Source organism: Rhinolophus ferrumequinum, chromosome 21 (assembly GCF_004115265.2).
Source record: "Rhinolophus ferrumequinum isolate MPI-CBG mRhiFer1 chromosome 21, mRhiFer1_v1.p, whole genome shotgun sequence".
NCBI lineage: Eukaryota > Metazoa > Chordata > Mammalia > Chiroptera > Rhinolophidae > Rhinolophus > Rhinolophus ferrumequinum.
Genome location: NC_046304.1, coordinates 37041369 through 37063702, shown reverse-complemented (window position 1 = coordinate 37063702; position 22334 = coordinate 37041369). Strand labels below are relative to the sequence as shown.

The window sequence follows — 22334 nt, the reverse complement described above, 5'->3', positions numbered from 1 at the left end:
TTGTTTTTAATTTCTTCTGTTTAATTCAATGGTGTTCACAAGTTAGGAGTAAGTTTAACAGGTAAACTAATTGGAATCTTTTTCACATTCCTGTAAAATTTACAATTTTCCTTCCTTCTATAAATATTTACTAGGCACACACTATGTGCTAGTAATGAGAATAAAATAGTAAACAAAATCTAATCCCTGAGTCCACCATGCTCATGGAAGTGGAGATAAGGAATTGAAGAATCAGAAACATCCTAAAAATAAAGAAAAAAAATTAGATGATGCTATCCGAAGGAAAAGAAAGAGATGTGGAGAGTAAGTAGTGCAGGTGGGGAATTCCACAATGTTAGGCCACAAACAAATCTTAACAAATTTAAGAAGATTGATATCATATCAAGTATCTTTTTCAACTACAATAGTAAGAAACTAGAAATCAATAACAGGATGAAAATGGAAAATACAAAAATATGTAGAAATTAAACAACACACTCCTGAACAAATCAATAAGTCAAAGAAGAAATCAAAAAGAAATTTAAAAAATCTTGAGACAAATGAAAATTAAAATACAACATACCACAACTTACAGGATGCACCAAAAGCAGTTCTAAGAGGAAACATTATAGTGATAACTGCTTACACTAAGAAAGAAGAAAGATTGCAAATAAACTATCTAACTTTACACATTAAGGAACTAGAAAAAGAAAAAACTTTTAAAAAAGCCCAAGGTTAGCAGAAGGAAGGAAATGATAAAGACTAGAGCAGAAATAAATAAAGACTAGAAAAATGATAGAAAAGACCAACAAAACTAAGAGTTGGTTTTTTTGAAAAGATAAAATTGATAAATCTTTAGTTAAACTACCAAGAAAAAAAAGGGAGAGAAGGACTCAAATAAATAAAATTATAAATGACAGAGGAGACATTACAACTGATGCCAGAAATACAAAGGATTATAAGAGAATACTAGAACATTTATATGCAAACAAATTGCAAAATCTAGAAGAAATCAATGAATTAACAGAAACATGCAACCTACCAAGACTAAAGCAGGAAGAAATAGAAAATCTGAACAGACCAATAATAAGTAAGATTGAATTAGATCAAAAATCTCTCAACAAAGAAAAGCCCGGGACCATGTGGTTTCACTGGTGAATTCTACCACTCAAAGGAGAATTAACGTCAATCCTTCTCAAACTCTTCCAAAAAATTGAAAAAGAGGGAACATTTCCAAACTCATTATACAAGGCCAGTATTACTCTAATACCTAAACCAGACAAAGAGACTACAAGAAAAAGAAAATTACAGGCAAATATTCCTTATGAACATAGATGCAAAAATCCTCAACAAAATTCTAGCAAACCAAATTCAATAGCATGTTAAAAGGATCATATACCATGATCAAGTGGGATTTATCTCTGGGATGCAAAAATAGTTCAACATATAAATAAAAAATGTGATATACCATATAAACAAAAGGAAAGATACAAATCATATGATCATCTTAACAGATACAGAAAAAGCATTTGACAAAATTCAACATCCTTTCATGATAAAACTGATCAAAAAATTAGGTATAGAAGAAATGTGCCTCAACATAATAAAGGTCATATATTACAATCCCACAGCTAATATCACACTTGATGACAAAAAACTGAAAGCTTTTCCTCTATATCAGGAACAAGACAAGGATATCCTCTCCTGCCACTTTTATTCAATACAGCCTAGGAAGTCCTGACCAGAGCAATTAGGCAAGAAAAAAAAATAAAAGGCACCCAAATTAGAAAAGAAGACGAAAAATTGTATCTGTTTGCCAATGAGATGATCTTATATATAGAAAACCCTAAAGACTTCACCAAGAACACTATTAAAACTAATAAACAAATTCAGTAAAGTTGCAGGACGCAAAATCAACATTAAAATATCAGTTTCATTTCTATATACTTACAACAAATTATCCAAAAAGGAAATTAAGAAAGCAATCCCATTTATGATAGCATCAAAAAAATAAAGTACTTAAGAATAAACCTAATCAAGGAGATGAGAGGCTTGTATGAGAGGGAGATGAGAGGGAAAAACTGAAAACTATAACACATTGATGAAAGAAATTAAAGCAGACACAAATAAATGGAACGATATCTCATGTTCATGAATTGGAAGAATTAATATTGTTAAATTGTCCATACCACCAAAATGAACTATAGATTCAATGCAACCCTTATCAAAATCCCAATGACATTTGGAAATACAAAAAAAAACAAAAAACAAAAACATTCCTAAGCTTCATATAGAAAAACAAAAGTCTCTGAATAGCCAAAGCAATTTTGAGACAGAACAAATCACACTTCCTGGTTTCAAAATATTATTATAAAGCTCTAGTAATTAAAACATATGGAAGATATACAAATGGCCAATAAACACACGAAAAGATGCTCAACATCACTAATCATTAGGGAAATGCAAATCAAAACCACAATGAGATACCATCTTACACCCATAAGGATGGCCACAATGAAAATAATAGAAAATAACAAGTGTTGGTGAGGATGTGGAGAAATTATTAGGTTGGTGCAAAAGTAATTGCGGTTTCAAAGGTTAAAAATAATTGCAAAAACCGCAATTACTTTCGCAACAACCTAATATAACCCTTGTGCACTCTTCACGGGAATGTAAAAATGGTTTAGTCGCTGCAGAAAACAGTATGGCAGTTCCTGAAAAAAGAGAGAGAAAGTAAAATGGTGGCTGCCAGAAGCTGGGGAGGAAGGGATGGGGACTTATTGTTTAATGGGTATAGAGTTTCAGTTTCGCGAGATGAAAAAGAATCATGGAGATGGATGGTAGTTGCACATTATGAATGTATTTAATACGACTGAATTGTACACATAAAAATGGTTTAGGTGGTAATTTTATGTTCTGTGTATTTTACCACAATAAAAAAAATTGGGGGGAAAAACAACATGGTACTGGCATAAAGACATAGTCCAATGGAACAGAATAGAGAGCCCAGAAAGAAATCCATGCATATATAGTCAACTGATCTTCAACGAGGGGGCCAAGAATACATAATGGGGATAGGATAATCTCTTCAACAAATAGTGTTGGGAAAACTGGATATCAACATGTAAAAAGAATGAAATCGGATTCCTGTCATACGCTATACACAAAAATCAACTCAAAATAAGTTAAAAACCTGAACATAAGACCTGGAACTGTAAAACTTCTCAAAGAAAACCTAGGGAAAATCTTCTTGACATTGGTCTTGACAATGATTTCTTAGGTTTAACACCAAAAGCAACAGGCAAGACAACCAAAAATATATTAAGAGCTTTTTAATATAGCTCCCAGGAAAGAATGAATAATAGTGATACCCAGCACTTTCCACATGCTAGCTTCTATTTTAAGTATAATTTAATCCTCACAACAACCCTCTGAGGTAGGTACTATTATTATCATCCATTTTTACAGATAAGGAAACTGAGGCAGAGAGTGTTTGAGTAATTTGCCCAAGGTCACACAGCTAATAACTGGAGTTGCTGGAATGCTAATCCAGGCAGTCTGGTCCAGAGCCTGTGTGCTAAACCACAATATAATACGATGCTAGTGAGAACCTCATGATTCCACCTTCCTTTTAGCGAGAGAAGGAATAAAAACAACTAAGTACATTCTAACTCGAGTCAGTCTGAGATTAAGCTAAATCATCAGAGTCTCCTTTTCAGACAAATCAGGGAAGCCATTTCCTGGGAGGAATTAGCATACCAAAATCTGATTCTCAGAAAAAAAAGAAAAACTAGGAATCTAGTGACAAAACAAGCCTCATTTGTGGTCAAGAAAAATACATTTCTAAACCTGGCTAACAGAAATGTAGAATGTGAATTGTAAACAATGGCAAAAGATATTGAAGCATGTTTGAAAATAAACACTATATTTATCAGGGGAAAATTAGTGTATGATCATTAGAATAATATAATGAAAAACTTCATCCTGAGATAAGCAGACATTAAACCTACATAACTTAAAAATTCAATTCAATTATTTTTGAGCACCTACATATGCACATTGTATGATGAATGTTCTAATACCAAACAGATTCGGAAGAAATCATAGTTATGTGGCTGAATACCTGTTTCTTACCATGAATAAAATAATCATTCTCAGGGAAGAAATATATAGAAAGAAACGGACTAGAGAATTTAAGTCTATTCCTCACTTCCAGAAAAGACTAAAACAGACCTAAATTTTTGCAGTAACTACTAACTTAGAGGAAATCTATGATTAAGAAAATTCAAGAGATTCACCATTATGAGCGAATAGATGACAACATTTTGAGCAGTTAAGCATCATACATTCCAGTCCTGCTTTGACATAAAAAATGCTTTGTGATCTGTGTTGCCACTTAGCTTCAGAGCCAACTCATCTCCAAAATGTTTCTAATAATATATGCTTAACTTATTTCACAAAAGATTACAAGTTAATTACTATTTATAAAATATCCAGAGATCAGTAGATTATGTTAATAATACTTTGTAGTCTCTTAATACCTCTTATTCAAGAATCTCAAGACTTATAAACTATTACACTGACAACACACTCTGTTTTTCTTGTTTTATTCATGGGAAACATGGGCAAAAGATTAAAATTTTGACCAGATCACAACAAAATCAGTAACAAGTCTCTGAATATAAACTGTATCTCTTAATTTCTCACACATTGTTCTAAACATGTGCCAATGGTCTGAGATACAGTGTTATATTAATTATCCTAAAATATGTTTGGTCAAAAAAATCCATGCATTCTCCTCCACCAAATAGTCCCTATCTTTTAGGGACAATAATGCTGAATGTTTTTCAAAGTATTCAATATCCACAACATTGAAAAATCTCACACAGAAAAAATGACTGTTTCAAAATTACCCAAACCCATAATCAGTTAACCAATCAATTTGTACCTTTATAAGTGATAGAGACCTGACCCTGTCTGACATAGCCACTTTATTATAATAATTTAAGTAATTAACACTTACACAATGTTTGTGCCCTTCAGACCCTTTTATAGTCATTAATTATTGGAACTGCTCAACATTCATTTGCGACTGTTCAATGTTATTATTTTCATTTGGCCAATAAGGAAAGGAAACACAACTAGACAGGACAACTTCCCATGGGCATCAAGGCAAGAGAAGGAAAAATCTGCTTCCTTATGACAACTAATCTTCTATGTAGAATACCAAATGATTGGCTTTTTAGGTAGCACTAAAAACACCCCTCTCCATACATTTTACTCCCCACTCATCAATATGACGCTCACTTCTCAAAATAATTCATAATGCGTTAAATACATAAATTTAAACTAAAAGGCAGTAAACAACATTTTTGAGGTAGAGAAATGAACAATTTGGAGTCTCAGAAGTTAGATGAATGGACATTCTATTCCTGGACTCAACCAAGAAATCACAATACAAATAATTTTGTCAAGGGTACATATTCATTAATTTTAGTTAAATTAATAAGCAAAGTACTATAGTACTTCTATTATTCCAGTTTTCAATTTTTAAAAAATCAATTCAAGAACTCCCACCACCAAACGATCACTACATATTGAGAGTCTCTGATTTAAATAAGAAAGAAAATACTCAGTAAAGCAGGAATAATAGAGATACTCCACAGCATTTGCAGGAGAAAAGCAGTAGACATTTCTCATTTGACTTGTTAAGTCTTTGTTATATAGGAGGACAAAAAACTGGAATCTATTCCAGAGGTCAAAAAGATGTACATTTACTCATATTTAATTTTGACCTTTGAAAACTATGATTCAGTGTTACTCCACCGGGCACCTTTTCATATACAAAGATATCCTTGGGCACCTTTCCACCTACAGACTGGACAGTATTGAAAATCACCCAATTATGAAACACAACAATTAGGGAGGAGGTAATATTTTATTATAAATCGGCATACTTCAGACTGACATGATCTACTAAATCCTATAAAAGGCCAATGGAACTACTACGGATGGTGTACTTTAGCTTTGCTCCTCTCTTAGAAAGTGTCACTCAGCTGTGCTGTCGCCATGTCCTTTCGACTCTCTAGTGGATCCAGGCAGGCCTGCTCACGAGCTGGCTCTGGTCGGCTGTCTGGTGGAGGAACAGGCTTCGGGACCGGGAATGTGTGCGGTGGGTTGGGGGCAGGAAGCAGCTTTTCTTGTCCTCTTGGGAGCGTTTCTTCTGCAGGAGGTTTCTATAATGGTGGTGGAGGGTTGGGAAGTGGCATCTGTGCTGGTTTTCTTGGAAATGAGCACGGCCTCCTCTCTGGGAATGAGAAGTTGACCATGCAGAACCTAAACGACCGTCTGGCATCCTACCTGGACCATGTGCGAGCTCTGGAGGAAGCCAACGCAGACCTTGAGCAGAAAATCAAGGCCTGGTATGAGAAATATGGGCCTGGTTCTTGCCGGGGACTCGATCATGACTATAGTAGCTATTTCTCAGTCATTGAAGATCTTAAAAGGGAGGTAAGAGATATGAATTTGCATACGTTTACTACTTAGGGTGTGCATGACCTAAACAGGACAAAATATTAAATGTGTTTAGCAAATATGTGTTGTAGGATTTGCTTACTCTATATTCATAGTGCTTAGGGCAGTGCCTGGCAATAAAAATTGTGGAATTAATTAATGAAAGAGAAAGTTTCAAAATAGATATAATCACAACAACATGGATGGACCTAGAGAATATTACGCTAAGTGAAGTACGTCAGACTGAGAAAGACAAATGCCATATGCTCTCACTTATATGTGGAATCTAAAGAACAGAATAAATGAGCAAACAAAACAGAAATAGACTCAGAGATATAGAGAAAAAACTGATGGTTGCTAGATGGGAAGAGGGTGGGGATGGGGGAGAAGGTGAAGGGATTAGAAAGTACAAATTGGTAGTCACAATATAGTCATGGGGATGTGAAATACAGTATGGGGAATATAATCAATAATGTTGTAAAGACCATATAGGGTGCTAGATGGGTACTGGACTTATCAGAGGGATCACTTCATAGACTGTGTAGATGCCTGACCACTGCACTGTACACCTGAAGCTGAAGTAGAATAATACTGAATGGCAACTATAATCAAATACACGTATACGGTCACAGGATACAAGGTACAGCATAGGGAATATAATCAATGGTACTATAACAGCTGTATATGACATCAGAGGGGTAGTAGATGGGGAGGGTTATCACTTTGTGAGGGGGGTAAATGTATAACTATTACATTGCTTTGTATACCTGAAACTAACAAAAAAAAATAGATATAATCACTTTGTTGATCTTATATTTAATTCATCCTTCTTAATCAAGAGTAATAAAAGTATCCATTATTGCAAAAGCTTACATTTGTCTCTTAAAGTCCTGGACATTTATTATATGAAGAAAATCCAGATTCCTTTAATGTACCAAAAATGATACTAAAATAGATGCTTGATAGGTTAAGAAGAATCACACTTAACTCTGGAGTCTCCCTTGACTTTTGGAATTTAACATTTTGCACAATCTACCCTATTTAGATTATTTCTATGACCATCTGTAATGCCAGCATTGTTCTACAAAATGACAATGCCAGACTGACTGCTGATGACTTCAAGCTGAAGTAAGTAAAAATAATTAATTGTCATGCAGGTAAAAATCCTACATTTGCAGTAAAGAACATATCTTGTACTTTAAAAACCGGTATGTTTTTATAAAGTCAGTCTAGATCACTGAAGAAATTAAATTAAATGTGTCCTTATCAATTTCAAACAATAAATATTTTTATCCAACTGTTAAGTACATTGGATGACAAAATTCAACTCCGAATAAACAACTCCTCCAAAATAATATTCATAAACCCATAGGCATTACAGAGTGTTTCACCGCTTTGCCATCGCAATGAGCTTCAGAAGTGTGGACAGATGTATCTTTCAGTATATGAAACGTCTGGAAAAGTTACCCTGCCCCTGCCTACGATTACAGTTCTCAAGTTCTTTAATAACCTTTCAGGTATGAAAATGAGCTTGCTCTATACCAGAGTGCTGAGGCAGACATCAATGGTCTGCACAGAGTCATGGAGGAGCTGACCCTTTGTACAACCGACCTGGAGATACAGCGTGAAACACTCCATGAGGAATTGACATACCTCAAAAAAAATCACGAGGAGGTAAGGAACTGGTAGGGGGGCTTCCTATCGTGTCGGGTTTCCTTCCTCAAGTCCACTGAGCATTTCACAGCAGAGTGTGACTCTCCATCAAAATTCAACCTTGAGTTTTAATACTGATCCCTTTTCTAGGAAATGGCGATCCTGCAGTGTACAGCAGGGGGGAACGTGAACGTGGAGATGAATGCAGCCCCGGGAGTGGACCTCACTGTGCTGTTGAACAATATGAGGGCCGAATACGAGGACTTGGCCGAGCAGAACCGCAAAGACGCGGAGGCCTGGTTTCAGGAGAAGGTACATCTGGGGCAAGTCACACACCAAGGGCTTACGTGTTCAGTAGACCACCAAGCTGGTCACTAACCTTTCTGACAATTATGCTTCAGAGTGCTTCTCTGCAAGAGCAGATTTCTGACGATGAGGGAGCAGCCACAGTAGCCAGAAATGAGCTGATGGAACTGAAGCGCAATCTGCAAACCTTGGAAATAGAACTTCATTCCCTCGTGGCCACGGTTCGTAGGACTCACCACTGATTTGAAGTGTGTGTGTGTGTGTGTGTGTGTGTGTGCGCGCGTGTGTGTGTAAGTACTAAATATATAACTAAGTGTATATAACTAAAAATATAAAATATATTAAATATCAAGAATTTTGTCCATAAACATTACTTCTGACTCACCAATTCCAAAAGTTTTTGTAAAAAACAAACTTTTTTCAATGGAAGGAAAAACATATTTTTAACTTTGCTAATACTGATTTTAACTGAAAAGATTTAGGCCTCATACAAATACATCTTTCCACCTTGAGAATGTTTAAAATATGAACGTGTCATTTATCAGTTCCACAGACAAGCCTAGTTTTGTTCTCCTTTCAGAAACATTCCTATGAATGCTCCTTGGCCGAGACGGAGGGCTACTACCACCTTCAGCTCCAGCAAATCCAGGATCAGATCGGGGCAATGGAGGAAGAAATGCAACAGATCCGAACGGAAACAGAAGGCCAGAAGCTGGAATACGACCAGCTTCTAGATATCAAAATATTTTTAGAAAAAGAAATTGAAACTTATTGCACATTAATAGATGGAGAAGACGGGTAAATATTAACTAGTGAAAAAAATTAATCTGATAATTAAAAAGTTAACCTCACATCAACTAGGTTTTCTCAGTATACACGTATCCCAATACTGTTTCTTAAAACGTCCTACTCTAAAGATCATACTCATTGATGGCCTCAGGCATTTGTTATTGCATCCAAGTGAAATGAAAACAGGCAGTAATATCAAATTTCTAAATATGTAAAGTATTTGTATCTATAATAATATAGAGAACATTTAAATATGGAATGTTAAACAATTCCTGTACTCCAATCCAGGGGGAAAGTTGCTTTCTGTGACTTAGTGTTGAATTACATTTCTTATAATAACACACTCTATTTTATTACTACTTCACTAGTTACCATACATGTACCCTGTATGAAGTGGGTTATTACATTTTTCATTGGAAAGATGAGCAGTGAAGATACAAGAAGATTTAATTGAAGAAGGCACCAGTAGCTTGATAGCCAAAAACAACAGCTCTAAAATTGCAAACCTGGATGCAAATGACACCATTGGGTGAATCTGAGCACACTGCTTAAGCTCTTTAAAGCCCAGTTTCCTTACTGGTAAAATAGTGATAACACCAAAATCACACTCTTAATGACTTTTAACAAGGGTGACTCACTATGTAGGTAAGCGCTCATGACAGTGGCTCGCACACAAAAGGCATTCGGTAATCTGGCTATTACTGAATGCTTGCCCACGGTCACTCCATGAGTCAGTAACATCTTACTCATCTCCCAAGGTCAGTGTCAGCCTTCTATGGCATATTCTCATAAGAACCCAACGGTGATTGCTCCCTCCTTCTAACAAAGAGCTCTTCACACCATGCGTTGTTCACTTTTCTTACAGCACCTTCCATGCCATGTTATAGATAACTTTTTACATGCACGTATTTCCTTTTATTTTCAACAGTGTAAACTGCTTGTATCTTGGCTCTGTATTTTCTTCACACCTAGCCTAGCACCTTCTGTACAGTAGGCACGCCAAACATGTCCATTGGCCAGGTGATTGAAAAGTCAGAATGAGAACTTGGAGACCCCATAGGACTAGATGAAAGAGATAATATCTGGTTACAAGGGAATTTCTGATCATCAACATCCATTTAATCTCTTCTTTCAATATATTGAAGTCATGAAAAACTTACTAATATCTCTTAAACATAAAAAGAATTGGAATCTCATTGAAACTAGAACTCCAAAACTTTTATTCCCAATTCACAGTTATTTATGAGCTCCCTAATGAAAGAAAAAAATGCAATAATTTACTCTTCTCTTCACAGAAAAAACAAGTCCACATGTTGCAAAGCAAAAGAGTGTGGGTCCGTAAATTCCGAAAAGCAGATCAAAGGTATAAAAGGCTTTTTACCTTGTATTAAGTCACTTATTTGTAAACTAAATAAGATTGTTTCTAAATTTAGTTCTAATGAATGAAGGGATAAAGGTAAGTCATTATGACAGCTCTTAACATTTGTAGCTCATATTCCTGTGAACAGATGTGGTCAGATGATGAAATTACTGAAATGGGGAACCAATATCCCAATATCTTTCTTACTTAGAACCTATTATTTTCATAGCTTCAATGCTTTGATAGAAGAGCAACTTTATTTTAAACCACAAAAAGAGGGCAAATTAATGTTTAAAAGAAGACGTTACTTGTTCCGGTCCTATACTTGCTGGACACTTATGTATTTTGATCCATGTTTCATATATGCTTGGAAACACCCATTGCTCTAAAAAAGTGGTAAATGCAAGGAAAATGGTCTGGGCCTTGCTGAGCACAAACTTCAAACACAAATAGAGACTTATATACTCCATTTACTGCAAACCTGCAAACACCATTTTTGAAAAATTTACTCATCATGACTACATACCTTTCAACCCGTTAAGAATGAATACTAAACTTTCATTTATCTTCTTTTAGATTCAAAAGAAGAACCTGTTGTCAAAACAGTGGGTGAGGAGCTAGATCAACTGGACAACATCCCTTCACTGAGGGTCCACTCAGTTGAAGAAAAATCCTCTAAAATAAGCAATATTACAATGGAACAACATGTACCTTCGAAAGGACCATGATGAAGGGAAAAGGGGTTATTATTTTTTTCTAAACCTACCTTTGCAAAATTTCATTGGCTAGATAACCCAAGGAAATCATCCCTTTTGGTTCTTAAAAATAAAAAGGCTGGAATTTGTTTTTCTTCTCTGCTTCTTCTCATGTTCGTTGCATGTAATCCTTCTCAGGGGTACATATTGTATGATTCCATTTATATGACATTCTGGAATAGGCAAAATTATAGATAGAAAATTGACTAGGGTTTGCCTAGAGCTGGGGGTGTGAGGAGAGGTTGACTACAAAGGGGTACAGGGAATTTGGGGTTGGAGAGATTAACAACTATTGTATATCTTGATTGTGGTGGAGGTTTCATGACTATGCATTTGTCAAAACTCATAGAACTGTATGTTTAAGATGAATTTTACTATACATATATTAAATCTCAATAAATCTGACTAAAAAGAACTGAAAAAATAATTTAAGGAATCTATCCTTTACAAAAGGCATTATTAATAATAGCAAAAAAATGGAAATAATTGGAAGTCCTTTAATAAAATAGTGGTTAAACAAATTACTTAATGTTAGGTTTGGCCCTGAGTAAAATAACAAAATAAAAGGACTTTACACAGATAGAAGTTTATGTCTCTCACACACACAAATCCAGAGGTAGGCTATTCAAGGCTGGGATGGTTGCTTTGCAGTAGGGCATTCAGGGACCCAGGTTCCTGTCAGCTTTCAGTTCTTCCATTCCCCAGATGTGGCCCTCGCTCATGGTCCAATATGAAGCTCCACCCATCATATCCAGCCATCCCACCCATTCCAGCAGAGTGGAGGAAAAAAAGGAGGAGATGGGCCAAAGACTTGTGTCAGATTCCTCTTAGATAAAGTTTCTAGAACACGCCACATATACTTCTGCTTATATCACATTGGCTGGTTTAATCACCCAACCAGCTAGCTGCAACAAATGCTGGAGAAAGCAGTCTTTATTGTGGGCAGCTATTGCCTAGTTATAAATTGGGGATCAATCAACAGTTTCTGCCACATTAGGGACCTATTCATGCTTATGATATAAGGTGAACAAAACAAGTTACACAACAATGCATACAAGACAGATGATTCAAATATGGCATATGTGTGTTTACATGCTATGTACGTATGCAAATGCATAGAAAACCACCTGGAAGTGTGCAAACGTCTAGAAGGGTAAACTATAGTTACTTGACAGAGTAAGGAGGATAGAAGAGAGGGAAAGGTGAGGAAGGACTTTAACATTTTCCTCTATGCTCTTAGATATTGCTTGATTTGTTTACATCAAGAATGTATTCATGCAGAGAATAGAATGGTGGTTGACATGTTTATATCAGCATCTTTCACAATAGCCAAAAGGTGGATGCAACCCAAGTGTCCACCTACTGATGAATGGCTAAACAAAATATGGTATATATATGCAATGGAACATTATTCTGCCTTTTTTAAAAAAGGAAATTCTGACACATGCTACAATATGGATGAATTCTGAAGACATTATACGAGGTGAAATAAGCCAGACACAAAAAGAGAAATAACGTATGATTCTACTAATCCCAAGTGCCCAGAACCATGACTAGCACATAGTAGGTATTTTATAAATATTTGTTAAATAAATATGAATGATTGAATCCATATGTTCACAACAGCTTCACATAATAAATGCTCATGTAAATTTTGTTCATAAGCCCATTTCCAGATTTTCCAAAACTTTCCATAACAGTTAGGGTTTTCAATAAATATATGGGAATCCACAGCCAGTAAATAATTAGCTTACTGATGACTTTCACCTAAGCTAAACCACAATGAAGTAAAAACAGATGAAATATTTCCTTCCGGGTTTGCTTCAAATTTTGCTGGGTCAGGAAACAAGTTAATATCCTTCTAAACTCCCACAACCCAGAATAGCAATTAGGGGTGTGTTCTTAATTACCAAAATGGATAAGAGAAGGCAGCTATCCCTAGACATAAATGAGTGTCAACAAAATATGATGCATGTCAGCCAAAAGGAAGTTACTTCCCATCAGGAACAGTGGCAAGAGGGGTGGGGGTGGGAGATGTGGGTGCGTGGACTGGTGATTGAAGGACCAGATTGCGGAAATAACGATTCCAGTTCTGTTCTCTACGTATATGGATAGAATTGTGAAAATGAAAGCAGAAAAAGTCTCAAAAGCATCAAAATCTGCCTTGGCAAAATAGCCCAAAACCATGACGCCAGATTTTTATGGTGTGGTGGACTGATGGGTTTTATCTTCTAACGAGGGAAGTGAAGAATGACTCACTCACAATTTAAAAATGTAATAAGGAACCTGAAATTGCTCCACCCAGACCCATTTCTCAGATAACCAGCAACCTGAGGGCAACTGCCCTCCTACAGAAATAAGCCCAGCAAAGTTAGTTACTAATTAGGAAAAATCATCCAATTATGCTAACTTGCTGAGGCTGGCAAGCCACGTTTTCCTCTGTGTAGGCAGAATTTCATCCAGAACACACTTGAGAATTGTCTATAAAAAGGCAAACCAAACAGCTGAGATGAGAAGGCACCCCATGCTGGCTTTCACAAGCACAGCTCTGTGACCCGCTTGCCCTGCCTCATACCATGTCTCTTCGACTTTCCGGTGGACCCAGGAGGGCCTGTCCCCGTCCCACCACAGGATCGCTCAGGCTCTCAGGTGGAGGAGCCAGCTTTGGGGCTGGAAATGCCAGCACCATGCCCGGAATTGGAAGTGGCTTTTCCTGTGCCTTTGGGGGCAGCGCATCTGGAGGAAATGCAGGCGGAAGCAATTCCTGTGCTGGCTTTACTGTGAATGAGGGCGGTCTCCTCTCTGGCAATGAGAAGGTGACCATGCAGAACCTCAACGACCGCCTGGCGTCCTACCTGGACAACGTGCGTGCCCTGGAGGAAGCCAATGCAGAACTAGAACAGAAGATCAAGGGCTGGTATGAGAAATTTGGGCCTGGTTCTTGCCGGGGTCTTGATCACGACTACAGCAGATATTTCCCCATAATCAGTGATCTCAAAAATCAGGTAAGAAATTACACTTTGCCATCAGGTTTTTGTACTGTTCTTTCTAAATGTTCTTTTCCTTTCTTCACTGAATAGTGAAAACATTTATCGTCGCCACTTATAAAGTCTTAAAGGGAATTTCAATTTAGCATTGGGAAAATAAGCACTAAGTGGATTTGGTCGGTTAATCTCATGATTTAAAATGTCACTGACTATCTAGTAACTATATTAATTTTGATTATTTCCATTTCCTAATCTAAAAACACCCCTACTTTTTGCTTTTTTAATTAGTTGTGATAAATTGCCTTTAAAAAGCCAAATTTCCCATTTCTAGATCATTGCTTCCACCACGAGCAATGCTAACGCTGTTCTACAGATCGATAATGCCAGGCTGACAGCTGATGATTTCAGACTCAAGTAAGTAGACTCACACAGTAAAAAAATTCGTGGAGATGAACGCAAAGCATTAAATTGAATTTATTTTTTAACCCCTCCGTTGACTATCACCAACTGTTATTCCAACACTGTAAAACACTTGGCTTTAAAATAAACAGAATGTTATTACTTTTTTTATACTTGGGCTATGAAAAATATAGTGTGAACTTCTGTAAAAGTAGTGTTTGATATCCTAGTTCTTTGTCTGCCAAAGACATGCCTCAAACTAAAGAAAAATAATAATGATTAGACACTAAACTTTGAAAATGTCTCTTGTGGCCAAATCTGCCACTTCAAAATTCCAGAACTTTAGAATTTGATTATTGATTGGTGACTATTTCTCCAATCTTGTAACAAACTGTAAAATCATTAATACTCTTTCAGGTATGAAAACGAGCTGGCTCTTCACCAGGGTGTAGAGACTGATGTCAACGGGTTACGCAGAGTTCTGGATGAAATAACCCTGTGCAGAACAGACCTCGAGATTCAGTACGAAACCCTGAGTGAGGAGATGACTTACCTCAAAAAGAACCATAAAGAGGTAAGAGCTGAATATCTACATTTTGCCATCCCTCTGCAGACACTATCCACCTGCCTGCCAGAAGATAGTGTATTTGACTTCTTAAATAAGAAATTGGTCCTAACGATCCATTGTCAGACAGACATGAGGCCTGAGATATCTTTAGAAGTAGAGAAGTATTTATACAGATTTGCCTTTGCTCTCTCATTGTTTCCCATGGGAAAAAGAAAAGAATCATGTTTTCCAGACCAATCAGGGTTACAAGAGCAGTGTTTGGCTAGGTAATTATAGCTAAACCAACACACTTCAAAGATGCCATATATTAGCTAAAGTACATATACTTTAAAGATAGCCTAAATTTCTTTATAACAGCGGCAGATTAAAATCACTTAAACATTTACTCCATACACACATTAAGTATATATACTTAATAGTAATACGTACTCTTAATAGATATGGCTATAAAAACAATGAGACCGAAATGAAACTGTTACATAGAAATTTATACTTCCAAATAAATAGTATACATCCAAAGTGGTCACCGTGGCAAGCTAGAGTCAAAATCAAATCATACAGCCACTGCTGCAGGCATAGTTTAGGGATTACTTTCAGAACCACTGTTTCCTGAGAAAACCTTTATTCTTTGAAAATGAATTTAATATTTTTAAACAGCCAAAAGACTTTTACAGTCAAGTCAAATGCTTAAAGCAGAAAATCAAGCTAAGAATGCTGCTTGATTAGTCATGAGGCTGTCTTAGAAATATAACGACTTGAAGAACAACATTTATATGGATATATGGGTTCAAGTGTGGTTCTAGCCTCTGGTAGTTACTCAACAAAGTTTTGATGAATTGAATGCAATTGATTTTTTTAATGACTCACAAACAAACTCATGTGTATCTTTTTATCTTTTTCTTTATCTGCTTGAAGCAGAGGAGTTTTTCCTAAATCCTCAGAAATAAAAACCCCACCTGGAGACAGAGAAGGTATAGGGACCATCAGGGAGGAAAGAATGCTAGAAACGTCTGAGGGACTTGGTACACGGAGGAAAGAAAGCCTCATTATTGTCCTTAGGACCAATCCAGGGCCTGGGGTGTGTGGGTGGGCAGGAGGGTTCCTGCAGCAGAGAGGGAAGCTGATCCGTGGGATTTCAGTGTACACAGTCTTAGCAGTGATGTCTGCCATCCACAATCTTAGAACTGACGCACTGCGTCCCGACAGCACACACCTCAGATGGGATAATAGGTCGACTTTGACCACAAAAGTGATTCCTGCCTCTATGGTGATGATAATGACCATAATAATTACCATCTTTTTCGCATTTATATGCCCGGTAGTACTGTTGGTCCTATTACGAGTAGTTCTTTCACATCTTTCAGTGACCCAGAGAATATTTTTTTTTATCCTCAATTTTCAGTTAAGAAAACTGAGAATTAAAGAAGTTAAGCAACGTTCCCAAATTCACCTAGCCACTCAGAGCAGAACCCAAATTCGCAAAGAGATTTGTATGACACCAAAGTCCATCATGACACTATCATGTCCTGTGTAAGCTTAATGGACATCTTTAGACGATGACGTTCTTCCTTTACTAATTATAAATAAACAGGTTTATAATTATAAATAAATATATAAACATTGTTATTTATTTATAATTATTTCAATTGTTCAGAATTATTCAGACTCAGTCCTTCAACCAAGCTGATGCTGTGTGCACGGTATAGCTGGTGGAGAATACATCAAAGCTGGTCTCTAAGTGGAATAATGACCAGTCCACCAATGTAGAGACCTTTAAGCTATAAATGAATAGAATAAGAGGTGACAGATAACTCATTTTTGAAATGTTGAGGACTTTCCTTTGAAAAAGGAATTAAGACTTTTTCTGTGCAGCAGAACGAAAACCCATGAATTGGGAGTTGTAGGAGCTGGGACTGGGTTCGCTATAAGGAAGTCCTCTGGAGCAGTTAAAACTCTTCAGCCATGAAACAGGCTACTACACGAGGTAGTGAGCTCACCACCATTGAAAGTTATATCAACTGGTCAGGAAATATAAAACGCAGACGGGGCTCGTTGCACAGACTTTCTATAACATCCCTGCATAGTTGAGCTGAATGCTTTTTTCCCTCCAGGAAATGCAAGTTCTACAGTGCGCCGCGGGGGGCAACGTGAATGTGGAGATGAACGCGGCGCCCGGCGTGGACCTCACGGTCCTGCTGAACAACATGCGCGCCGAGTACGAAGCCCTCGCGGAGCAGAACCGCCGGGATGCGGAGGCCTGGTTCAACGAGAAGGTGAGCTTTGCCCAGATACCAAGCGCTCTGCATTGTTGGTGATGTTCACACAACTAAGATTTGCTCTGTCACTTACACCTTTCAGAGCGCTTCGCTGCAGCAGCAGATCTCTGAGGATGTGGGAGCCACAACCTCCGCCCGGAACGAGCTGACTGAGATGAAGCGCAATCTCCAAACCTTGGAAATTGAACTTCAGTCTCTCTTAGCGACGGTAGGAAAGGACAATTTCTTACCATCTCCTAGGTTATCGTTTTAAATATGTGCCGATTGGTTTTAAAACCCTGAACTGTGTTGAGAATATATCCATATTATGTGATGTAATTAAGTTAAACGTAAGGAAAAGTAGGGTTGTAGATAAAGAACAGCTAAAACATCAACATGTGTACCTTCAGGTGTGTTCTACCAATAAGAAAGACTTGCTCATTTTAGGAGTGTCACAGTCTTCTTAAGTATGTGTCAATGTGAAATCTAAGACAATCATAGGCAAAGTTAACAAAAGGAGAAAGTCATAGGTCAAACAGAGTTTGTATATGTGGATATCTGTCTCAGGTTCTTCACTGTTTCCTTCAGAAACAATCCCTGGAGTGCTCCTTGACAGAGACCGAAGGCAACTACTGCGCACAGCTGGCCCAGATCCAGGCTCAGATCGGGGCCCTGGAGGAGCAGCTGCACCAGGTCAGAACTGAGACCGAGGGTCAGAAACTGGAGTACGAGCAGCTCCTGGACATCAAGGTCCATCTGGAAAAAGAAATCGAGACCTACTGCCTCCTCATCGGTGGAGATGATGGGTAGGTAAAATAATGTACAGAGAAGATGTAATATACCGAAATCTGCGTAAAACTTAGATCTCTGGAAAGTGCACGTAAACTGATATGATCGCATTTATTATCAAAGACACTAAATATTCAACATGGTACTCTATTGCCAAAATACAAATTAGCAACATCTTACAAAACCAAAATGCAACAAGCCCTCTATTTAAGGTATGAAAATTTTAAAATCACTTAGTGATGCTAAAGCAGATGCAACCCACTGAAATGTTCTCACCAAACAGCTAAAGAAAACACAATAATGAATCTAGAATTGGAGGGTTTCCCTCTAAATTACTCTCTTTTGTGATGTTTCCAACAATGTGTGTTCACAGGGCTTGTAAGTCTGGAAGTTACAAGTCTAAAGATTATGGATCTGGAAATATGGGAAATCAACTCAAAGGTAATCAAAATGAAATTCTGTTTTTATGCTATACTACTTTTCAATTTCAATGCTTCATTGTTTTTATATTCCCAGGAGATTATATATATATTATATATATAATAGCACATATAAGAATAGATATAATAAAGATTGTAGTAGATATCAGTGTGCACTAGGTATCTAATTTTAGTGATGTGTGCTAATTTTAAGTAACACGTCACCATGTTTTTAGCTAATCAGGAAATCAAAATTCACCAAAAATGCGTCTAAGTATTTGCTCTTATTGCATAGTTCATCCTATGTAAAAATCCTACTATTCCTTTAATTTATATAATTTTGTATTCATCTTTTAAAATTATTTTTATTGTGATAAAATACACAGAACATAAAATGTAATATCTTAACTGTTTTTTAGCATATAGTTCAGTGACATTAAGTACATTCATATTCTTATCACCTCCATCTCTAGAATTCTTTTCATCTTCTAAAACTGAAACTCTATATCCATTAAACAATAACTCCCATTCCCTCCTCCTCCCAGCCCCTGGCAATCACCATTCTACTTTTTGTAGGAATTTCCTAACTCGAGGTACCTCATATAAGTAGAATCATAAAGTATTTGTCTTTTTGTGACTGACTTATTTCACTTAGCATAATTCCCTCAAGATTCTTCCATGTTGTAGCATGTATCAGAATTTCCTTCCATTTTAAAACTGAATAATATTCCATTGTATGTATATACCATATTTTGTTTGTCTATGCATCCATTGATGGACATTTGGATTGATTCCACATGTTAGCTATTATGATCTTATTCATCTCTTTTCAACTCTCTAAAATCTTCATTTAAATTTTAATTTTTAGATCCGGCCAAAGCCATAGTGGTTAAGAAAGTTCTTGAGGAGGTAGACCAACGCAGCAAAATACTCACTACCAGGCTCCACTCCCTGGAAGAGAAATCTCAAAGCAATTAATTTGAGACACAAGAGCTAGCATATGCCAAATACTCTTTGAGAAGAGAAGGCATTATATATCTGTCCTGAAAAATGAGCAAGTTCAAGAAAAATGTCTGTCCTATTGTCTTTCTGTTACTGAAATATAATCTCTATCTGGCAATCAATAGTTGTATCTCCCCATTCATCTGGAAGAATGTCACATACTAATATGATGACTCATTTGATCATATAGAAAATGCTGTCAATTCTTTACATTCAATAAATCTTCTTCCTTCAGCAAGTTATCACTGGTGGTATTGTCTTACATTTAAAATGTGGGATATAAAACTGAAAACAAAAAGGAACAAGACAAACAAAGAAACAAAAACTCATAGACACAGACAATAGTTTAGTGCTTATCAGAGGGTAAGGGGGTGGGAGGTGGTAGATGGGCGTAAATGGGGTCAAATATATGGTGATGGAAAGACAACTGACTCTGGGTGGTGAACACAATGTGATATATAGATGATGTGTTACAGAATTGTACACTTGAAACATGTGTAACTTTACTAACCATTGTCACCCCGATAAATTTTAATTAAAAAAAATGCCTGTGGTACAGATATATAAACACCTAACAGCTTTTAATTTATAGGACAACTTTTTAAAAATTAACAGATTTCCCTCTAAATTTTCAGGAAGATTTCCCAATAATTCAAAATGAGACAAATTCACAATGAATGAAAATGCTTTCACTTAAATCCCCAAGCTGTCATACTTAGACAAAGTAATAACAAGCCTGTCCCCTTTTGTGATAGCTAAAATGTATACATTTCAGGTTCATATGTAAAATGGGGATAATAATAGTACTTCTCTCAAATGGTTATTGTAAATATTAAACAAATTATTATAAAGTGCACTTATGGAGTAGACGCTCAACAAATGCTTATTTTTAATACTCAATATTTATAATGATTAATTTTCAAATATCATTTTCCTTTTGAATACGTATTTTTAAAATATTCCAAATGTAAGGGAGGTTAAAGCAAAAGTTCTGGTTTAGAGTTCAAGCTCTATTAATGGAGTCATTCACTTGTGTTATAAAGTATACCTGATGTTTATCACGCTCTTGACTACCATTCATCCCTAATAAAGGGGAAAAAAATTAAATGAGCTGAAAACATAATTTCCTCAGATTAAATATTACCCCTAGAGACTTAGTTGACCCTCAATCATCTATGGATGGATTATCCATATTGTAATCCATTCATGGGAATTTGATTTCAGGTTCCATCTGAAAATACTAAGCAGAACAGATGACGGAGTTCTTTAAGGGCACTTTAATTATCCTTGAATTATTTTCATTGTCTTTTTCTAATGCAATCTTCACCAGTGGCCACTAGAGTCAAAATGCCTAATTATGCCCCCAACCAGATCATGTGAAACAAAAACGTTACAATTTTAGAGAAAATTCATAAGTTCTCAGAAATGCAGCATTCTCAATAAATGTGAGCATAAAGGACATTTCCCTACCAAATAGAAAATACTTTCTAATTTTATGCCACTTGGGTTCTGTGCCACTGATCCCATTCATTTAATAATAATAAATTTTATCAGTAATAAGACTCTTATTTAGTACTAATACTACTTCATTTTGAAAGCATTTTTGAAATTGAATGATAATTATGTTATAGAAAAAAGACAACTTTTGGGGGGACATTTTCAGAGCTTCGGTTCATACACTGTAGCCAGTATGTCAACACTGCGCCCTAATGAAATGTCCTTCTTCCTTCCGCCACTGTTGCTGCCATCACCATTTCATTCCTGGTTCACTGGAGAGTTTACTCACAGCAACAATGGGAATTTTCAGGTGTCTACATGGATGTCTTACCAGATAAGGTCTTAGTTCATGAGGAAATCAAATCTTATAAAATGTATCTGTCCTTTCTTAGGCTTAAAGTTATATTCTCACAGACCTACATAAGCAGTAAAAATGCCCAAGGGTGGATTTATATTGTCAGCTGGAATACCATGTCGACGAGGTGTTTTGCCACCAAAAAGGATTTATTCAGGCAAAGGATTACAACCCAGTGCATGCAGACATGGCAAGCCACCTATACACACTGCCCGGCATGCCGAGATGAAGAAGGAAACAGGAAGTTAAGGGCAGGGGTAGTTACAACCATAGAGCTTTATTGTAAGCATAGAGGTCTTCTTGTAGGGGTCTCGCAATGACATATACCTAATGCGAGAACTCCTCCCATAAGCCCTAGCTTCTCCCATAGACCCTCCCAACTGATTATGTTCATTTAAAGTCCCAGTCAATCTTTATCAATATTCAGTGACAGGAATAATCTAAGAGGAAGGAGAGAGACGGGGTTGAAACTGACATTTGATTGTCTTAGCCTTAGCTCTGCAAACATCTTTGATTTATTCTTTTAAAACACGTATCACCACGCCACTTAGAGAGTGCTCACAAATATTTACTGCACGTTTATAACTGGTACTTTCACATTTTTGGTGTGAAAGAATTCCAACTCAGTCCCATTCCTCTTCTAATCTTTGTAAAGAATGCAGATAGGTTCATGTGATCAAAGGCCAATACTAGTGTCTATTATTCACA

General features: G+C 36.6%; 2 protein-coding genes across 2 annotated transcripts; both read left to right on the top strand.

Annotated features, from left to right (window-relative positions):
* Window positions 1–6048: 6048 nt before the first annotated feature.
* LOC117013593 (keratin, type I cytoskeletal 26-like) lies at window positions 6049–11328 on the top strand. Its single transcript, XM_033090901.1, has 8 exons — window positions 6049–6489; window positions 7538–7620; window positions 8010–8166; window positions 8296–8457; window positions 8547–8672; window positions 9032–9249; window positions 10536–10603; window positions 11177–11328. The coding sequence occupies exons 1-8, from the start codon at window positions 6049–6051 to the stop codon at window positions 11326–11328; spliced, it is 1407 nt and encodes a 468-aa protein (XP_032946792.1).
* A 2545-nt stretch (window positions 11329–13873) lies between these two features.
* On the top strand, window positions 13874–20016 carry KRT25 (keratin 25). Its single transcript, XM_033090785.1, has 8 exons — window positions 13874–14360; window positions 14674–14756; window positions 15159–15315; window positions 17421–17582; window positions 17668–17793; window positions 18153–18370; window positions 18727–18794; window positions 19641–20016. The coding sequence occupies exons 1-8, from the start codon at window positions 13932–13934 to the stop codon at window positions 19748–19750; spliced, it is 1353 nt and encodes a 450-aa protein (XP_032946676.1). The 5' UTR covers window positions 13874–13931; the 3' UTR covers window positions 19751–20016.
* The last annotated feature ends 2318 nt before the right edge of the window (window positions 20017–22334 follow it).